General features: G+C 40.7%; 1 protein-coding gene across 1 annotated transcript in view; it reads right to left on the reverse strand.

The window, feature by feature from the left end:
- Positions 1–2,417: 2,417 nt before the first annotated feature.
- Positions 2,418–20,406, reverse strand: part of vsig10 (V-set and immunoglobulin domain containing 10) — a 29,135-nt gene continuing 11,146 nt past the window's right edge. Inside the window, exons 4-9 of the mRNA XM_068006295.1 lie at positions 19,416–19,700; positions 19,125–19,232; positions 17,257–17,269; positions 13,601–13,737; positions 8,807–8,882; positions 2,418–3,116 (exon numbers count right to left, since the gene is read on the reverse strand). Of these exons, the coding sequence (XP_067862396.1) occupies positions 8,809–8,882; positions 13,601–13,737; positions 17,257–17,269; positions 19,125–19,232; positions 19,416–19,700 (617 nt within the window). The 3' untranslated portion in view covers positions 2,418–3,116; positions 8,807–8,808. The remainder of the gene's footprint in view (positions 3,117–8,806; positions 8,883–13,600; positions 13,738–17,256; positions 17,270–19,124; positions 19,233–19,415; positions 19,701–20,406) is intronic.

Here is a 20,406-nt window from a genome sequence, read left to right on the forward strand (position 1 = left end):
TGGTCCACTGGCAGGATCAGCAGGGGGTGGGGGAGCGGGGTGTGAAGGAAAAAGACTCAGTGAAAGAGACGAGGAATGGGAAGAGATTAACAACCAAGAAGCCAGTTGGGCAGATGGTCAATGGAAACAAATAAACGAAAAAGTTAAGGTTGCTGCATTGTATTCTCTGATGCCTGTGGCAAAGAATAGTGAGAGAAGTGAGGAGACACCCCACAAGCACAAGATGGTAGGAGGGAAGGAGGGCTGGGTACTAATGTTGACTGGGTGGAGGAATTGAGGGGGGACATTGTGCTGGAGAAGATGATGAGGTGGAGAGAGCAGAGCATGAATAGGAATGGTCAAAAAAGAAAAGTAGGGGCGGAGGGGCAGGATCAGAGTTGAAGCAGCAGTCAATATTTGCACACGAGTGGACACAAAGATTGCATGGACCAGTGACAGAGTGTTAGGCATGGCAAGGGAGAATCTTAGGGGATTGTCTTGATACGAGGAGATAACTAGTTCAAGTGCTTATCTTAAGAGCCAAGCTGAAGATTACACAAAAAAAATTACACCTACTTCTGATTGATATCCATTAATCAATCATTCAGGAAACTGGCTGTACAGACATCAGGTCATAAGATGTGGTTTGGCTGTAATGCCAACCCTCGAGCATGTCAAATAATCAGTTACTGTCAAAACTCACAGAGGATGTTGTGGAAGGCTGCAAACAAAGGTGGGGCTGAACCTATCATTAGTCACTGCCTTAGAATAGAGGGAAGAGAGAAAACTTTTCTTGTAAAAAATAATGTTTGACAGTTCTTTTGCTGTATTTGCATAATGCCGTTGTATGATTCAGCCAATTGCTTCTTCGGGGCAAGTTTCTGGGCGTCAGTATTTTTGCCAACTGCATCCAGAAAGTGATGAAACAGTCACTAGATGATGAAGAATGGAGGTTTCCAGTTTTCAACACAAGTTTTAAATAAATCACTGACAATGTTTTAACAATTAGTGTGTTTGGAGTATTATAATTGATTTGAGCAGGCCATTTCAAGTTGACTTCAGCATCATTAACAGCCAAATAATTCACATTGCAGGAAGAAGGGAAAATCTGGCTGAAACCCATTTCAGGTAAGGTACGCTCCTGCATAAAATCAAAAAACACCAATGGTCTGGCTGACACTTGGTCATACATACAGGACTCATCACACCAGCCTCATACATAGATAAAAGATTACACATATACCTAATACTTGCAGGATAAGTTACTTATCTGCCAGAAGCCAACTCATCTTTCTTCTATTGCTAGAATGCAAGCCATTACACCCCAATCAACTCTTAAGTATGGAGGAATTCTAAAATGTAAAACACAGTTTGCAGTTTTCCTACTTTAGCAGCATTGGGACAGTATTTACATATTTTTCTTGTAACACATTTGTAGATTTAGCAATTCAATTTCTCTGCCTCTTCCCCTGCATTAGGAATTTCTTCCCTTCACTCCCAAAGGCATTAACTAGTTGCTAGGGTACAGTTGCACAGGTGCTGATCCCTCACCAACACCTTGCCCAAATAGCTATTGTTCATGTGTGAACCTTAGCAGTGAGCATCAGTGGGCTATTCAACAGAGGTGGGACATCCCAATCGAACCTGATCCTGTCCTCAGCACACACATTTCTAGTAGAAGTCAAAGAGAGTGATAAGGAGTGGGAGAGTGGGAACCATGGCCAATTTTTGGCTTCCTAACCCAGGGGCACAAAGACCTATTGCCACTCAATGCAAGATAAAATAACTTAAGAAACTAAGTGTGTACTTAGGACCTTTATGGTTTGTATAGCTCAAGAATTCAGCAGGTAAACTTGCTGAACTGTCAAGGGAGCTGGAAATTCCACTTTATAAATAGCAGCAAGAAACTATCATCTGTCGATATACAGATGATGGAAATTTTATTAGCATTTATGCTTCACAATCAGAGGCATTTCTTTCAGCCATCTGCCCCGAGATTTCTCTTCAAAGTCCAGTTCGCCCCAATGCTTCAAATTAAAATTCTCATCCTCATGTTTAAATCCCTTTATGGCCTTGCCAATCTCTATTTCTAACCTCCTCCAGCCTTACAACCCATCCCTGAACTCTGTCCTCTTGTTCATTCCCTCCCACTTAATCCCCAACCATTAGCAGCCATGCCTTCAGGCCCCAAGCTCTGGATCTCCTTCTCTAAACCCCTCCACCAGGCCACCTACCTCTCCTCCTTTAAGGCTCTCCTTAAAACCTATCTTTGTCCAAAGTATTGGTCACCCCCCCTTAATATCTCCTTCTTTGGCTCAATGTCAATGTTTGTTCTGATTACACTTCTGAAGCACCTTGGGATGTTTTTCTATTAAAGTCACTATATAAATGCAAGCTGTTGTTGATCTTTTGCCTGAAAAGTGCTGTACAAATCTAAGTTGTTATAGAAATGAATCTTTATTTTGTAGGAATTTAAAACACAAGATACATTTAGTTTAATAAAAAATACTTATTGGCTATGCTATACAAATAGAAAAACTATTTATAACAATAAATACATTATGCATTAGTTTGTCCTCACGTATTCATACAATCTGGATTCCTATTTGCATAAACAAGTCAATCTCCGAACAAGACCAAAATGCACAGTGTCAATTTAACAATTAGTTACATAGTGAAAAGGGTTTCTCTTACAAAAAATGTTTTAAATTATTTTTGCAATGCTCACAAACAAACATTTTCAGAGAGAATGGAAAACGTCAATTGTTAAAAGAGAACAAAGTAGCAACACAAAGAGCACATGCAGTTAGGTTTTTAAACTAAATTAGTTACAAGCCAACAGGTTAGATACAAAACAGATACGGCAAACACTTTAAATCATACCTTTCATAGTTAAATCCTGAGCACAAACTGAAGTACATTTTCTGCTAGCCTAACTTCTGGTGTTTAAAAACATAATGCTGTTTAATCATTTGTTCCAATATATCCAGAAAAAGGCTACACTTTACAGTAACATTAGTATAATCATTTCAAAACAGCATATTAGCTCAACCAGAGCTCGCTGGAAAGCACTTTCGCAGCAGACTTCTCACTAAGGTAGAAGATATTGCACAGAAGCGATCACATTTCCTCTGGTCCTAAAAGAATGAATAGATTAAAAAAGTTAAACATTTGACACTGCACCAATAACTATGCCTGATACAAGACTCCTTTGGTAAGTGAGGAAGACTCAAATCACATGAATTACATAATGAATTTATGTATACATAAGCTACTGTATCTTTTGTACAAGGTGCTTTCTCCTTTCAAAATCCTCCGTACCGCACACCATATCCCCAACTAAGGTACACAACATACTCCCAGGTCTCTGCCAGTGTCACTTTAACTGGCCACTTAGAGGTGTGGAAAGTGACCCAAGATAACAGTTTCCCTCCCCCCATTCATGAGACGTACCTGGCCTCCCTTGGCCCTTCTTCCCAACAGCACAGCTCAAGTCAACACATGAAAAAACAATTGGCTGTAGGTAACACAAATGATCCATTATACAAACGTCATTCTCATGGAATGCACTATGCAATAGAAAACAATAAAGGGATAACTATAGCAACATTATATTTCTAATTTTCTCTTGCAGTTATCTGTCCATTCTATGACCACAAACTCATCCATCAACACCTGCAGAACAAAATGGTTTATAGGCCTCAGTAAATTTTAATGTAAACTAGTAGAATGAAAAATCCTCTCTCAGTTTGTGAATTATTCCATCAGGTTACCAGAAAACTGTAGCTAACCATCCAAGATTTAAAAATCTTCATACGACTAGTTCCATGCTTACACCACCAGTGAGAATCCTGTACCAAGGCAGGTACCTGATGCCAGTGATAGGCCACTAATGGCAGGATGCAAGAGTTTGATGGAAAATAATGAATGTGAATAGCACAGTTATGTAATATTTAACTCACTAGAAATTAATCTATCAATCGTTAGCAATGTAGTGCTGCTGAACAATTCAATAGCTGTAAATTGAGGGTTTTCAAGCTAAATAGAGTTAAACCAGTCATTTGCCAGCTAAAGGAGTGTTTTGGATTTTTTAAAAAAGGTATTCATCAGACAAAAGGTGTTTGTTTGATTTTCTTTCGTCGAATCCACACTGATATTTTCTTGCTGTTTGTACTCTGGGTGACATGCCAGTGCTGTGTGGTTCAGGTGGCTGGAATGTTAATTACTCGGAACAAATAAAAGTATTTTTGCCCTAAAGTTGAAAATCCTTTCTCAGTCATGGTAGGATAATGCATGAAGTCAAAGCTACCTATTCTTAATATATGAACAGTCACCCAACTTCTCAAAATTAATTAGGTAGGGATGCTAGCACCAACAAACTGTCGATCTCATTTCCCTCTTTTTTCCCATGGCACCACACATGTACAGAGAAAAGTTAACTCTGCATTTGATTGTATACATTTCTGCCATACTCTTCAGTATTATGGATGAAAGGTCTTTACAAATTGCTTGCGCAATATGGATTTACAAATGGTTTGTATAAATACTGATTTTTTTTAAAAACTGGTACTATTGTTTTAAAGTCTCTCTCTCTCCCTCTCTCTCTTCCCCCCACCCTCCCACACCCACCCCTCAGAGCTTGCTTCAGCATTTTAAAAAAAAATTTGTTCACTGGATGTAGGCGTCACTGGCAAGGCCAGCATTTATTGCCCATTCCTAATTGCCCTTGAGAAGGTGGTGGTGAGCCGCCTTCTTGAACTGCTGCAGTCCGTGTGGTGAAGGTTCTCCCACAGTGCTGTTAGGAAGGGAGTTCCAGGATTTTGACCCAGTGACGATGAAGGAACAGCGATATATTTCCAAGTCGGGATGGTGTGTGACTTGGAGGGGAACGTGCAGGTGGTGGTGTTCCCATAAGCCCGCTGTCCTTGTCCTTCTAGGTGGTAGAGGTCGTGGGTTTGGGAGGTGCTGTCGAAGAAGCCTTGGCGAGTTGCTGCAATGCATCCTGTGGATGGTACACGCTGCAGCCTCAGTGCGCCGGTGGTGAAGGGAGTGAATGGGGTGCCAATCAAGCAGGCTACTTTGTCCTGGATGGTGTCGAGCTTCTTGAGTGTTGTTGGAGCTGCACTCATCCAGGCAAGTGGAGAGTATTCCATCAAACTCCTGACTTATGCCTTGTAGATGATGGAAAGGCTTTGGGGAGTAAAAGGTGAGTCACTCGCCGCAGAATACCCAGCCTCTGACCTGCTCTTGTAGCCACAGTATTTATGTGGCTGGTCCAGTTAAGTTTCTGGTCAATGGTGACCCCCAGGATGTTGATTGTGGGGGATTTGGCGATGGTATTGCTATTGAATGTCAAGGGGAGGTGGTTAGACTCTCTCTTGTTGGAGATGGTCATTGCCTGGCTCTTGTCTGGTGCAAACGTTACTTGCCACTTATCAGCCCAAGCCTGGATGTTGTCCAGCTCTTGCTGCATGCGGGCACGGACTGCTTCATTATCTGAGGGGTTACGAATGGAACTGAACACTGTGCAATCATCAGCAAACATCCCCATTTCTGACCTTATGATGGAGGGAAGGTCATTGATGAAGCAGCTGAAGATGGTTGGGCCGAGGACACTGTCCTGAGGAACTCCTGCAGCAATGTCCTAGGGCTGAGATTATTGGCCTCCAACAACCACTACCATCTTCCTTTGTGCTAGGTATGACTCCAGCCACTGGAGAGTTTTCCCCAATTCCCATTGACTTCAATTTTACCAGGGCTCCTTGGTGCCACATTCGGTCAAATGCTGCCTTGATGTCAAGGGCAGTCACTCTCACCTCACCTCTGGAATTCAGCTCTTTTGTTCATGTTTGGACCAAGGCTGTAACGAGGTCTGGAGCCGAGTGGTCCTGGCGGAACCCAAACTGAGCATTGGTGAACAGGTTACTGGTGAGTAAGTGTCGCTTGATAGCACTGTCGACGACACCTTCCATCACTTTGCTGATGATTGAGAGTAGACTGATGGGGCGGTAATTGGCTGGATTGGATTTGTCCTGCTTTTTGTGGACAGGACATACCTGGGCAATTTTCCACTTTGTCAGGTAGATGTCAATGTTGTAGCTGTACTGGAACAGTTTGGCTAGAGGCGCGGCTAGTTCTGGAGCACAAGTCTTCAGCACTACAGCCAGGATGTTGTCGGGGCCCATAGCCTTTGCTGTAACGAGTGCACTCAGCCATTTCTTGATATTACGTGGAGTGAATCGAATTGGCTGAAGACTGGCTTCTGTGATGGTGGGGATATCAGGAGGAGGCCGAGATGGATCATCCACTCGACACTTCTGGCTGAAGATGGTTGCAAACACTTCAGCCTTGTCTTTTGCACTCACGTGCTGGACTCAGCCATCATTGAGGATGGGGATGTTTGCAGAGCCTCCCCCTCCCGTTAGTTTTTTAATTGTCCACCACCATTCACGACTGGATGCGGCAGGACTGCAGAGCTTTGATCTGATCCGTTGGTTGTGGAATTGCTTAACTCTGTCTATAGCATGTTGCTTCCGCTGTTTAGTATGCATGTAGTCTTGAGTTGTAGCTTCACCAGGTTGGCAGCTCATTTTTAGGTATGCCTGGTGCTGCTCCTGGCATGCTCGTCTACACTCCTCATTGAACCAGGGTTGATTCCCTGGCTTGTTGGCATAAGCTGCCCAGTTTGTTGACTTGCATTTTAGTCACTGAATTCAGGACGCATTTGTAATGAGACAAATCGTGTGTAAGTATTTCCTGCAAACAGGCAGAATCTTACACTATTAGGCAAAGTTTCACGAAGTGTGCTAGTCTAGTTCTCATCACATTCATCCTAACTCTCAAGTGCATTAGAAAAGGAATCTTGCCCATCTGATGGGTCAATGATGGCTGCAGATCAAGTTTCACTTTTTAATGTTTGCTGACACTTTTAAGTAAGCAATAATCTTGAGTGCATAATACAGGTGACATTTTATGCACATAGGTCATATACACTTCAAAAGAATATTAGGTATCCTGCACTACAACTGAATAATGGAACATAAAAAAACATGATTTTGACAATCGGACAAAATGGGGTACCGTGGATTTCAAAGACTAGCACTGTTATTCTACAGAATTCCTCCAGCTACTAGCCAAAATAATTATAACATTCTATTTATACTCTGCCATCAGTAAAGAGAAAGGTGACCACGGCAGAATTATGTCTATGGAAGTATACAAGGTTTTGACCTCATAACCTCCTCCAACATCGTGTCCGCTCCTCCCCAAAACAGACATGTGTATTATTTTATTTCCCACTCACTACAGTAAAATCTGTTGATAGCAGTTATTATTTTGGGAAATTAAAGACGATATACCAGTGATCAGCTACTGTGCATTTCCACTTCGGTGACATCACTTTTCCATCAACACTGATCCTGATTTCTGTGGATGAGTCTTTATACTTGAATACCAGTTATTAACACTGGAGACAGAATGGTGGCATATTTATACTGGTGAGAAGAGTCTTGTGTTTAACAGTTGCAAAGGTGACAATGGATCCATTATCAATATATGAACTGTAAAAGTGAACTCAATTGCGTTTAGAGTAATGCTTACCCGAGCATCATTCTACAGATTAAAATGTGGCAATCTAAGATTTAAAGTACACTTGAGGGCTCCTCAATGCAAAAGCACTCTATGCTGTGGCACCTCCCCTTGACATTCAACGGCATTACCATCGCCGAATCCCCCACCATCAACATCCTGGGGGTCACCATTGACCAGAAACTTAACTGGACCAGCCACATAAATACTGTGGCTACAAGAGCAGGTCAGAGGCTGGGTATTCTGCGGCGAGTGACTCACCTCCTGACTCCCCAAAGCCTTTCCACCATCTCCAAGGCACAAGTCAGGAGTGTGATGGAATACTCTCCATTTGCCTGGATGAGTGCGGTTCCAACAACACTCAAGAAGCTCAACACCATCCAGGACAAAGCAGCCCGCTTGATTGGCACCCCATCCACCGCCCTAAACATTCACTCCCTTCACCACCGGTGCACAGTGGCTGCAGTGTGTACCATCTACAGGATGCACTGCAGCAACTCGCCAAGGCTTCTTTGACAGCACCTCCCAAACCCTCTACCACCTAGAAGGACAAGAGCAGCAGGCACATGGGAACAACACCACCTGCACATTCCCCAAGTCACACATTATCCCGACTTGGAAATATATCGCCATTCCTTCATTGTCACTGGGTCAAAATCCTGGAACTCCCTTCCTAACAGCACTGTGGGAGAACCTTCACCACACGGACTGCAGCGGTTCAAGAAGGCGGCTCACCACCACCTTCTCAAGGGCAATTAGGGATGGGCAATAAATGCTGGCCTCGCCAGCGACGCCCACACCCCATGAACCAATTAAAAAAAAATTATATATGAACAGGAAGATCCCAGGTATGAATCTCAGCAACAATAGGGGACCTACAATTAGCCCTCCTCAGACAAGGAAGGAAAACCCAAAAAAATCAATTTGAGTCACTGCCTTCAGAAGGAGGAAAGTGGGAGGGGGGAAAACTTTACATTTAAGTGGAAACTTTAAATCAAACATAAAACTCAAGTCAATTTTGGAGGCTTGCGTATTTAGCCTAACTATATGACCAAAAAAGCCGAACCACTAGCACATGATTTACCTCTTCTCTCCTAATCTTTCTGGTGTCCTGCACTATGGGCCTTGGCTCATCTCCCAGGTTTTTCATTACAAAAAAAGTACACCTGCCACACCCATCACCAGAAACAAAAAGAACAATTCAATATTAAACACTGTACAGCAGAAATGAACGGCCTACCTTTAAACTTCCGTTACATTTCTTTTCTCATTTGGCAGCTGATCATTAGTACTTGCTTGTGGGCCATCAGAAGCAACTGCAAGAGGAAATCGGAAAAAGTGTAAACTAAAGTTTCGTGTTGAGCACAAGTCAAAATATGCACCACATTATATTTCAATTCATGGTTTAACAATGAATAACAGTAATTACATAATACAATTTCCTAATTTGTGCACATGCCTATAATGTAATGAATTCTAAGGCTCTGAATGTAATTCCATGACTAATGCATGATTCACGTATCTTCATGCTTTTGCAGTGCCATAGATGACTACATCAGAAGTGTACACTGGTACAAACAGCTGAACCTAGACTCTTTCAAAAAGTAAATCTAAAAATATTTGCTAAAAGTGACATTAGCTGTTGGCAAGAATTGAATGTAGTTTCTTCAGAAACCTGAATTTAGATTTGTCACAAGTTTGACAACCACATCAGATCACCATTGCACAAGTCCACAACCTACTCCAAAATGTCATTAAACAGACAGTAGGGAGCATGATACTCAATCTCAAGAGTGCTGCAGATATCAATTCACTCTTGATTTCAAAGATCAGAAACCCTTAATTAATCTACAGTTTTATGAATTAATTCCCAAGCACAGATTTTAGGCCTTTATTTAAAAAGAATCTAACATAATTTGTCTGTATAACAATTCATGCAGCAGAATCACAAGTGATATTTCTTTTGAAAGTAATTGGTTTATCTCACCCTATAAGAGATTATAATTTAGTGAATACATAAGGTATAATAGATTGAAATACATGGACCAGTGTTCAGTCCTTTCCTAGAATCTAGAGCTGTAATCATTTTATTGAAATCATTGAACATTTAAAATAATAAAAGGATTCAAAATGTGATTGTACTAATGGAGATAATAGCATCATCTTGCAGCTCATCAGTAAGGTAATATTTGATATTCACCATTGTGACGGGCAGCCTACAATACATTTGTGCGAAAAGGTATTTGTCTTTGTCAGCTCTGATCAGGTAATTGCCCAACGTTCAAACATTAGAGTCCAGTAATTTACATTGCACCCGAGGGTCAGTTAGAATCAATATTAACTTCCTAACTCCTTAACACAGGCAGGAACGACTCATCCTCAGTCCTCTAGCCAGAAGCATCGATTCTAAGTAGTAGATAGGCTTACCAGCTTGACTGTTCATGGTATATAAAAGCAGATAGGAACAGAGGATTTTGTGTTAGACAATGTCCACTGTATACAACTCAACAAGTAATCCTTCTTCAGGGAAACAAAAGCAGATGATTTATCACTAACTTCAGTCTTTGAGCTAAATTCATTTATTCTTCCCGCGACATGCAAGGTATGGCACAGATTTATACGACAATGCACTCTGCTTCATCGTTCATGGCTTGGAGCATTTATTACAATAAGTAGTGTCAGGGTAAAATTTGGGCTGTTGGGTTAAAGGCAAAGATGAAGTGACTATTGTGTGCATGGCTGCGGTCATTGCCCCAAGACCACACTGAAATGCGCTTTGTGTAGATCAGACTAACCCTAATTAAAAGCTTAAACATAACACTTGACTACTAACAAAATGGACTCTACTAAACAAAATGGATTCTGTGACTGTGGGAAAGACAGTTAAAGTGCTGAGTTTGTATATTCCGAAAACTGACTTACAGTCTGGGAATACAAAAGACATTTCACAACGAGCTGATAAAAACTACAGAACCAGACTGAATAGACAAAGCCCATACTGTCTTAAGGTGATAACAGTTGTTTTAATATGATTGGAGGTCCGCGGTTGCTGTGCGGGCTTAATTGGCTAATGTGTACACTAATAAAGACTAATGATGTAATAGCTACTGAAAATCTGTATTTCAAAAGGTATAAAAAAGCGTGACAACCATTTTGAAGTTGAGAAGGTGGCTGCGAATGCTGCGGAGCGTCCAGTTCTTCTCCCAAAGTACTTTGTCCAATAAACTGCATGTTGAATCTTTAAGTCTGACTCCGAGTGGTGATTTTCCCACAACAAATTGGCGTAGTCGGCAGGATCTCACTGCTGGTGAGCTGATCGGTTGGCCTCGATCAGCAAACTGGAGTAGAGATTATTGAACTGTGGGAGTCAGACTGAGCCAACAGTGCAGTTAAAAACGGGGGGTAAGTTAAGAGAATTTATGGGACTGTTGGGTATAAACAGGAACTGGTTGCTTGTGCTGATCCGGTATCAAACTCTGTAGTGGCGAACAAACGCAGAGATTAGAGCATAAGTTAATTTATGATGTGTACTGTCTGATCACCTTAACCTGGAGCCGAACTCCATGCGAGGAAGCACATTACCAAACCGGTAATTGTGGCCGTGAGTATATAGTTGCAACTGAGAGTAAAATCTGGAGTGGAGTTCGGGCTGGGAGTTAGAAAGTTTCAGAGTGTTGGGAAAGAAAAGAAAGTCCGGTGATTCCGGCATAGACCGGGGATTAAGGCTGGGCGTACGCCAGCAATACCGACATAGATTGGGGATTAAGAGACTGGCAAAGTCCGGTACCGGGACCTGAAAGTTTGAGAGAAAAGATTCCAGCAATACCGGCATCGACCGGGGATTAAGGTCGGCAGAGTCCGACAATACCGGCATAGACCGGGGATTGAGGCTGGAGGCAGAAAGTTTGAGAGAAAAGAAAGTCCGGTGTGAAAGACCGGGACCCGAAAGATATAGCGAGATTAAGACACAGCAATTAAAGATGGCAAGTGAACAACCTAGATGGGGACCTGCGGCTTCCCTTATTGAGAAGTATATGACAGACAGACACTCGTTGATTAAGCAGATGCAAAAGGATGGCTGGGTTGTTTCTCAGACCTTAGAACAACAGAGAAAGTGGATAGATGGGAAAAAGGACAGAACAAAAAAGGCAGGAGTATTACTAGTCCACCAACTAGCTGGACTAATAGGACAAGTATGCACCTCCACTAGAAAGTGGAGCGAAAATAAGGATAAAATTAGGGAATTAGAAACTAGGATAAGGGAATTAGAAAAAAAAAATCAATTAAAATGTTTAAAAGACAGAGACCCGGAAAAGAAAGGGTGTACTGTCTCTTTAAAAAGCCTGTCCTGATTGTGAGTGTTTTTTTCGGTGTTGTGGGCCACGCCCCCTTCTTACTGCGTCTTACGTGTTTTCTTCTTTGGTGTGTGTTTTGTCTTGTGTTTAATTCTGAGATTGCTGAATTAAAATTGGAGTTATTGAGGTTAAGTGACCGATTAAATTCTGATTCTTATAAAATGTGAGCATGTCAAATTCCAGACATGGGATCTTCTAAAAATTGGCATTTTGAATTTTTATCTTGTGATTGGCTGTGGTTAAAAAAAAAAGGTTAAAAAAAATAACGGGACAGATATAAAAAGCTATCTGGTATCACCGTGATCGGAAACGTTGGAAAGCTGGAACAGCTCGGAGAGTTGGTCACAATCATTTAATCATACCCACTAAAAGTATGTAAAAAAAAAATGAATTGGAAAGCTATAGTTGTGTATGATGAACAAATTATAAAACTTACGAAGACTAACTAGCAATTAAAGATGACAAGTGAACAACCTAGATGGGGACCTGCGGGTTCCCTTATCGAGAAGTATTGGCATGTTGAATCTTTAAGTCGGACTCAGAGTGGTGATTTTCCCACAACAAATTGGCGTACGTGGACATGAGACACTGTTACGGGTCTACGTGATGTAGTTTGTTTCACGACTTTGTTACAAGATTTCACATGGGCAATTGCCCAAGTACATCAGGTAGTTTGGCAGAATAAATGTAAAGGAAACCAAGTATATTCCAGCTCACTCTATACAAGGAAGGGAAGCATTACATGAGAATGTTACTGTCACCCAGGTTCACCATTCTTATGCTCGTGGACTTGGTAAAAATACAACACAATAATCAATGGTGAGAGAGAGAGATGGATCAATGGTTATGTTTACTACTAGTACTATTATCACAACTATAATAACTTGCACTTACATAGCACCTTCAAAGTAGAAAAACCTCCCTAGGCTCTTTACTGGTGCAAGGAAAATCAGATGCTGAAGCAAAGAAGGAATGATTACGAGGGGTGACGAAAAGCTTAATCAAAGAGGTTGGTTTTAAGAGGGTCTTAAAAAGGGAGAGCATGAAGTGGAGAGGTTAAGGGAAGGATTTCCAGAGAATGGGGCTTAGGGGCAAAGGGAGGGTGGGTTTTTAGATTGTACTGTACGGTGTTTGTGGAGGAAAGAATAAAATAGTGCATTGTAGACATTGTTACGTATATATTTTCACATATTTAGAAAGCAGAGATTTGTACGAATAGCCTATGCAGACTATTCAAAGTTCAATAATGTAGTCTTCATTTATGCATAGGATATGTACATTCTTCATTCACTTATACTATGTATACAATGCAGTGTTCCCTATTTCAGTCACACCACAAACCGGGAGCACCATGTGGAGGCAGGAAGTTCCTTCAGACTGCTCTAGTGGTCTGTTCCAATGTAGCATTAGTAGAGAGTAGTGAGATGATTTCTCCACTACCCCCCACATCGCCTGGAAGTTGCATAGTACAGGAAATACCATGTGAGGTACAGCACAAAAATATCAAAAAGGAAAATCACCCTCAACCAAAAATATATATTTGAGGGTTAGTTGCTCTAATTACAATATAAATATACTGTAAGCCAAACAAAAATAGTAGAACTTTGATTTTGCTGAGTCCCTGGCACAGACGGTTAATTAGATGCACTCCCCTATTATTCAGCTCAAAGGTTATTTACCTTCTACAAAAGCATGGCCATTCATTGCCTGGGCAGGTAGATGATTAACAACTGAGGTTATTCCTGATGAACTCTCATCCACAAAGTCATCATCTTCCTCTGAGTCCACCAGGGTAAAAACGTTAGAATCCGTTTGCCTACAAATCAGGACACATTGTGATCAAAGCAAGTTGCTAAGAAGAAAACACTGCGTGTTAAGCAAATCAGTGTGGCAATCTCATACACAAAAATATTTGTTTAAAATTATGATCTGCAATCTTCTCTTTTCAGGATTTAGTTTTGGGAGCAACACCATATCAGTAATGGAGGTTACTAACTTTATTGCCACTGGCTTTTTTTCTTTTTCCACAATCTCAAACACCATCAATCTTACAAAACAAAGGTTTAAGCCACAGACCGCCCCATAATCACCAATATTCTTTGTGTCCAGCTCTACGAGCTCTACTACAGCAAGGCAATAGTATGTCTTGAGCCTACTTTTTGAATCTACTATTCCACTCTTTTTACCCAGTTCATGTGGAGGCAAACAATTTTTTTTTTCACCCCAAGATTTTAAATCGTTAATGCTTCATTAATGAGACTTGAAGAGCAATCTCAAGAATGCTCTTGGGATAATAAGAAACAAAGATTTATGATTAATGCCACTGGCCTTCAGGTTTCACAGAACTAGGAGCCCCAAACAAACCAATGCAAATATTGGAATCCCATATATTAAAAAATAAAATTTGACTTATTCACTCACTGTAAACAAATAACCCAATTATCAGCAATACATATTAGTTTTCTATTATTGAAGAAAAGCAGACAGAATTAAACATTAAAATTTAAGACACAGGAGGGCAACATTCAGCCCACCGTATTTCTGCTGGCACTTTGCTAGAGGAATCCAAAACTAATTCCATTGCCCTGCTCTTTCCCTATAGCCCTGTTACCATCATCTGCTTCAAATGTTTGTCAACTGTTCCCTTGAAAGATGCAGTGGCTTTTGCCTCAACTACTCCCTGTGGCAAAGCATTCCATGCTTCAACAACATGCATTAAGATGTTTTCCCTAATCTCTCTCCTCACTCCCTTGATTGATCATTTTCCATTTAAAAGATGCAATGGTCTCTGCCTCAACTACAGACACTTACTGGAGCATAACTACAATCTCTCATTCCTATTATCATCCTGGTGAATCTATGCTATGGCTGCAATATCCTTTCCGTAATGGAGTACCCAAAATTAGACATGGGGGAAAATTGGATAGGGGCCGTTTTTTGGCGTAGGTAGCGTGATGTGCTATTACCCCGCGCCCAATGACCCCTGCACAGGCAGGACGCAAGGTTCGGCCCACCGGAGGATACACCCACAATCAGCATTCCATTCCAGGCCTTGCACGGGGAATCAATGCAATTTGCACTTTCCACCACCAGGGGAGCTCAATCTCTTAAAGGGAGGATGTTTCTTAGAAATCTCTTAAAGGGTAGCTGGTATCTGTTATTTGCTGAAAATAACAGTCTCCACAGAGTCTGAACGAAGATCAGACATCGCACACGGAAAACACAGATGCAGGTCCCATCCCACATACTGATGAGTTTTGTTAAAACATTGAATAAAGGTTGCACACTACTAAATTCCACATCCTCCAATCTGCACACCAGACCTCACCAATCTGCCGATCTGAGTTGGTACCAGGCCTGCGAGAGTGTGTGCACCAAGGTTCTCTGCTGATGCACTAGAGACCTTGGTGCAAAAGGTGGACAGAAGGAGGGACATCCTATAGCTGCAGGGAGGGTGGCAAGAGGCCCTCCAGACATATAGCCAAAAGGCAGTGGAGGCAGCGGGGGACAAAGTCAATGCCAGGCGCACAGCATCATGAACATGGATGCAGCACAGGAAGAAGTTCAATGCTTTGATATGAGTGGTCAAGGTGAGTGAGGTCAACTGTCAAGTGGCGTCTCCTACCAACTGCACACGCACTACACCCATCACCCACATATCAACAAACTCACTCTTTCCATCAGTACTCAACTCTTCCAACCAGATGCTTCCTCTCACCTTTACACATTACCACTGTTTCAAGCCACCCACCCACAACTCACAGGCCACACACACTGGCAGCTATTCAATCATGACAGGCACATCACCCAAACACGTGTCCTGCTTTCTTGCAGGAGAATGTGGCGCATATCAGGAGGCAACAAGTGTCATTTAGCCCCTCGAGCCTGTTCCGCCATTCAATGAGATCATGGTGGACCTGTGACCGAAATTTATCAATCTCAGATTTAACATTCACAAGTGAGCTAGCATCAACTGCCGTCTGCAGAAGAGCGTTCCAAACATCTCCCACCGTTCGCACATAGAAGCATTTCCTAACTTCACTCCTGTACGTCCTGGCTCTAAATGTTAGGCTATGTTCCTGCTTCCTAGTATTGAAGTCTAGGTGACCTCCAAAAACAGCTACAAATGTCTCGGCAGCCAGAAGCAATAATCCAGCCACTAACCTGTAAATCCTGCATGGTCACTTTAAATAGCTCTGGTGGGGGGGTCCTCCAGGCACTCTAAGATACGTTCAGATGGTCGAGGTTAAAACTGTGCGTTGAGTTGAGCGTTAAGCCCCAAAATAGTGTGTATCACTTTAAATCAGCGTTGCACACCGATTGAAGCCATTTTCTCCCTACTTTACACGATTCCAGCATTTGTTATCTGCGCCAACTCCTATACCAAGATGGTGTCCAGCGCACGTCACGCTGGAAACGTGCATGCGCATCCAAGACACCATCTTGGATGTCAGAGAGTCCATGTAGCGCCCAATCAACGGGCGCTACACGGCCTATTTTAGCGCCCATAGTACTTTAAATGCGGCTTAACCATTGCCTTTATTACCTCTTTGCTCTTGTACTCTATGTCCACATTTATATTACTAAAACACAGCGCTATTGGCCTTTTTAAAAAAAATACTTTATCTTGCTGCACTTGTACTTTCAAAGAAAAATGTAATTGCCCCCTTGGATTTCTCTGTTCCTCCATATTCATCAGCATCTTTCCACTGGGTGTATATTTCAATTCCTAGTTTTTCCTCCCAAAATGCATCACTTCTGCATTAAGTTGCATTTACCACCTCGCTTCCCATTCCACTAACTAGTCTCCTTCCCCCTGAAGTCTTTTACAGCCTACCTCACTGTTCACCAAATCCCCACTTGTGTGTGAGCAGATTTCAAAATTATGCTCCCTATGCCCAACTCCAAATCATTTACACTCTGCTCTTGATAATGTGAAGCTTTCTTTTGCACTAAAAGAAATCGAGTTATCCAGTAATTTCAATTAAGCAACATAAACAATAAAATGGGAATTTAATGCTCCGACAACCATCAGTCGCAGAGGTGTCAGAGCTACCATTGAGCCAAGACTGACGCCTTGATATGTACATGTGGGGGAATTGAGATAGACTTGTTAGGTCTGATGGCATTTTCCTCCCCATTTCAAACCACTATGGATTTAGAAATCAACTTGAAGTGAATGTAGAAGCCCTTTGAATGTAGATCAAATTAAAACAGAAAAACACTTTTTCCCAAAAAGTAGTTTCAATTATATTAAATGATTTAACAGACAGAAAAGAATTCAATCCTGGTCAGTTTGCAGTGGGTTCTTTTTAAGATTTAAAAAATTACTTACCAAAAATGTCTTCCTGAAAAGAAAAGAAAAAGTAAAACTCAGATAATTGCAGCAGTGGTGGTGTCAAAATATTAAACAAAATATCAACACTCCATAGTACAATTCAAAGTATGTCAGAAAAATCTCATATCAGCTTATAAAAGGGTAATAAAACAACTTTTTGAAAGAAAAACTAATTTGTTACAGGCTTGTTTTGCATTTTATAAAGACCCTACAGATGGAACCACAGACTTCTCAGGAACTTAGCAAAATCATGTCTCATCAGCCGACATTAAGTAATATAATAGCCTGGTGAGATGGACAGTGCCCATTCCTGCAACTTAAGTCCTTGCCCTCACAGCTGGGCCAAGAACCAACAAAAGTTGATTTGTGCAGACATTACAGTAATGGCTTTCCATACAAGTGGGACAAGTCCCAGTAATCTTATATTAACTCTCATTACTCACTGGGAGGCTAACAACAAAGAATGACCAATAGCATCTTCCATTCTGACAGAATCCTAGGAGTAGGTAATCGAGCCAAAATTAACACTTTCAACAGGTACTTTGATGGTACAGGCAGTAGAAAGGCTGCTCTTGCCCTATACTAATTTGTTGTACGTACTATCCCTAAAGCTGTCCATTACCGTTAAGAAAGTTCTGTCATCCTTGAATGGTTTACAAGAATGCCTCACTACCATTAAACACATCACTTTGCAAAGGGGAAAATTGCCAAGTTAATCTATTCCAACAGCCCTCATGCCCGATGAAACAATAGCAGAAGTAAAACAGAATGTGATCCAAACTCTCCAAACAAAACTCCAATGGGGAATGCTTTTGCAGATTAATTGACGGGGTGGGGAGAGAAGGTGGTCAAACTGAAGGAAGTCCTGCTGCCATTGTATTTCACTACTTTTTTAAAATTCACAATTACAATATAATCGAATGCAATATTGTCACTGAGCCTATTTAGCATATTGATACCAATGTATTAAAGCAAAAAAAATCTAAAACCAATATGCTTCAATATTATGAATATTACCATATGATACTTTAAAAGTTAACAACCTCAAAATGCTCCCATCAGTATTTTACTTCACACACAAGGCACCAATGGCATCATAGACTCCTGAAAATGTGGGACTACAAGCGTGCTATTGGGCAAGACCCTCAGCTCCAGTAAACGGGAAGCCTGTCTCCTGCACTGCAAGACTGTGCAAACAGCAATATCATTAGATAACCAAAGAAACAAACTTCTTATACCGCTACCTCTCTTTCTCAAACATGCAGGTACAGACATATTAAAAAACAGAAACAAGTTACTGATTTACAGCTTGATTCTAACTCTAACAGGCATATGGTATGAAGTGGAGTGTCAACCCATTGTATTTTGTTACAGAGACCCACAGACTGGTAAATCTGAGGTTTTGACTCCGCTAAAAAATTAAACAATTTAAATTACAAACTACAAAGGACAGATTAAAACTAATGTCCTGAAATATATATTTTAAAGCATGTACTTTAACAGAAAGAACTTTACTAGATATCAATGTGGTCTTTGCATTTCACAGCAAAACCCAAAGACTGATACCTTACTGAAAAGTATAAAAGGGTGGTGGGGGGGGGGGGAAAGAGCAGTGTTATACTTACAGGTAATGTGAAAGCACCTCTAATGCTAAAAACCTCAATGGTCTTTCAAAACACAACAAGCTTAGAAGGATAACATGTATAAATCATCCTGCTGGATGCTTCAATTCAGTGTACAAGGTATGAAAATTTCACAAACCATTACACTTCATTGAAATCCTAGTGACAACATTGAAATATTTGTTCCTATTCAATACTGTTGAAGAATTGCTGTTGACTATAAAAGCTGAACTCAATACTTACTAGTGATAAACTTGTTCCAGTTCCTATACAAAAGAAGTCCAAAAATTGCAGCTGCACTTAGAAGTAAAAAGACAGTAATTCCTCCAACTAATCCAGAAATGATTTTAGCTGTTTGTATGGAGGAAGAACAAACACACAAGAAATCAATGACAGATAGCAATGGCTACAAAATGGATTTTTAAAAAATGAGCAAGATTTTTGAAAAGTAATTCTATTTGAATCATGTAACTTACAAACTTGTAGCAGGAACCTTAAATGTTTACTTTCAGAATAATAGTTTCATTAACTTACTGTTAAACGTGACCCATATTTCTACTTCTTTAATCCCCAGAGGATTCTCACTCTTGCAAATGTAGTTTCCTTCATCCTGCTCTTTTGAGGACTCTAATATTGTTAAAGTGGAAACGACACCCTCTTGTGAAATTACATACTTGCTGCTGGAGAAAATTTCAGTGTCATTGTTTCTCAACCAGGTTAATTTGGGAGGTGGATTGCCTTCCTTAGAGTGACAGGTCAAAGTTGTATTCTTCCCCACATATCCAGTTACAAGTGGCTGTGATTCAGGAAGTGGAGCCTCTGAAATGAAAAGAGTTATGTTTCATGCAACACCACCCAATATTTATTGCAAACATTTTCCTTACCAAAATAGTAAAGACCAAGCTAGTTTCATATCTTTTAATTGACTTGAATTTAAAGAATGGAGGGAAAAAGTTTTTTTTAAATATATGTATAATCTCAAGATTAATATTTTTGTCTATCCATTTTCAGTTGTAATAATCAACTGCAGAAAATATCAGTGAAATGAATACATGAAGCACATGTTTTCTTCAAAAAAATAAACAAAAAAAAAATCTCTGAAATAGCCTTTGCCTAAACTCTCCCACCTTAAATTTTAGGACAAATATTTTTATTAACATTTGCTTAAAAATTTCAATGGTGATTTTCAAAAGTTTTTCTTTGTAGGAGTTGAGGATTTAAAAAAAAATCTATACCTTTAATTTATTAATCACTATGGGCCAGATTTTGCTGAAAAAATAACGGCATGAACAACGGACACAGTTATTAATGCGCAAATCGGCCTGCAACTTGTAGCGAGGAAGAGATATCCTGTGAATTGCGAATTGCCACAAGATTTTCATGAAGTTGCTGCATTTGCACATTAATTTCCCATTAAATGCGCCACAGAAGTCTAGTAATTTACAGCATAAGTACCCTTTTAACGAGGTGATCACTTATAATTGTTCTCTTGTCCAGAAAGAGAACAATTATAAGTGTGGAGTCT

The sequence above is a fragment of the Heptranchias perlo genome, chromosome 25 (assembly GCF_035084215.1).
Source record: "Heptranchias perlo isolate sHepPer1 chromosome 25, sHepPer1.hap1, whole genome shotgun sequence".
NCBI lineage: Eukaryota > Metazoa > Chordata > Chondrichthyes > Hexanchiformes > Hexanchidae > Heptranchias > Heptranchias perlo.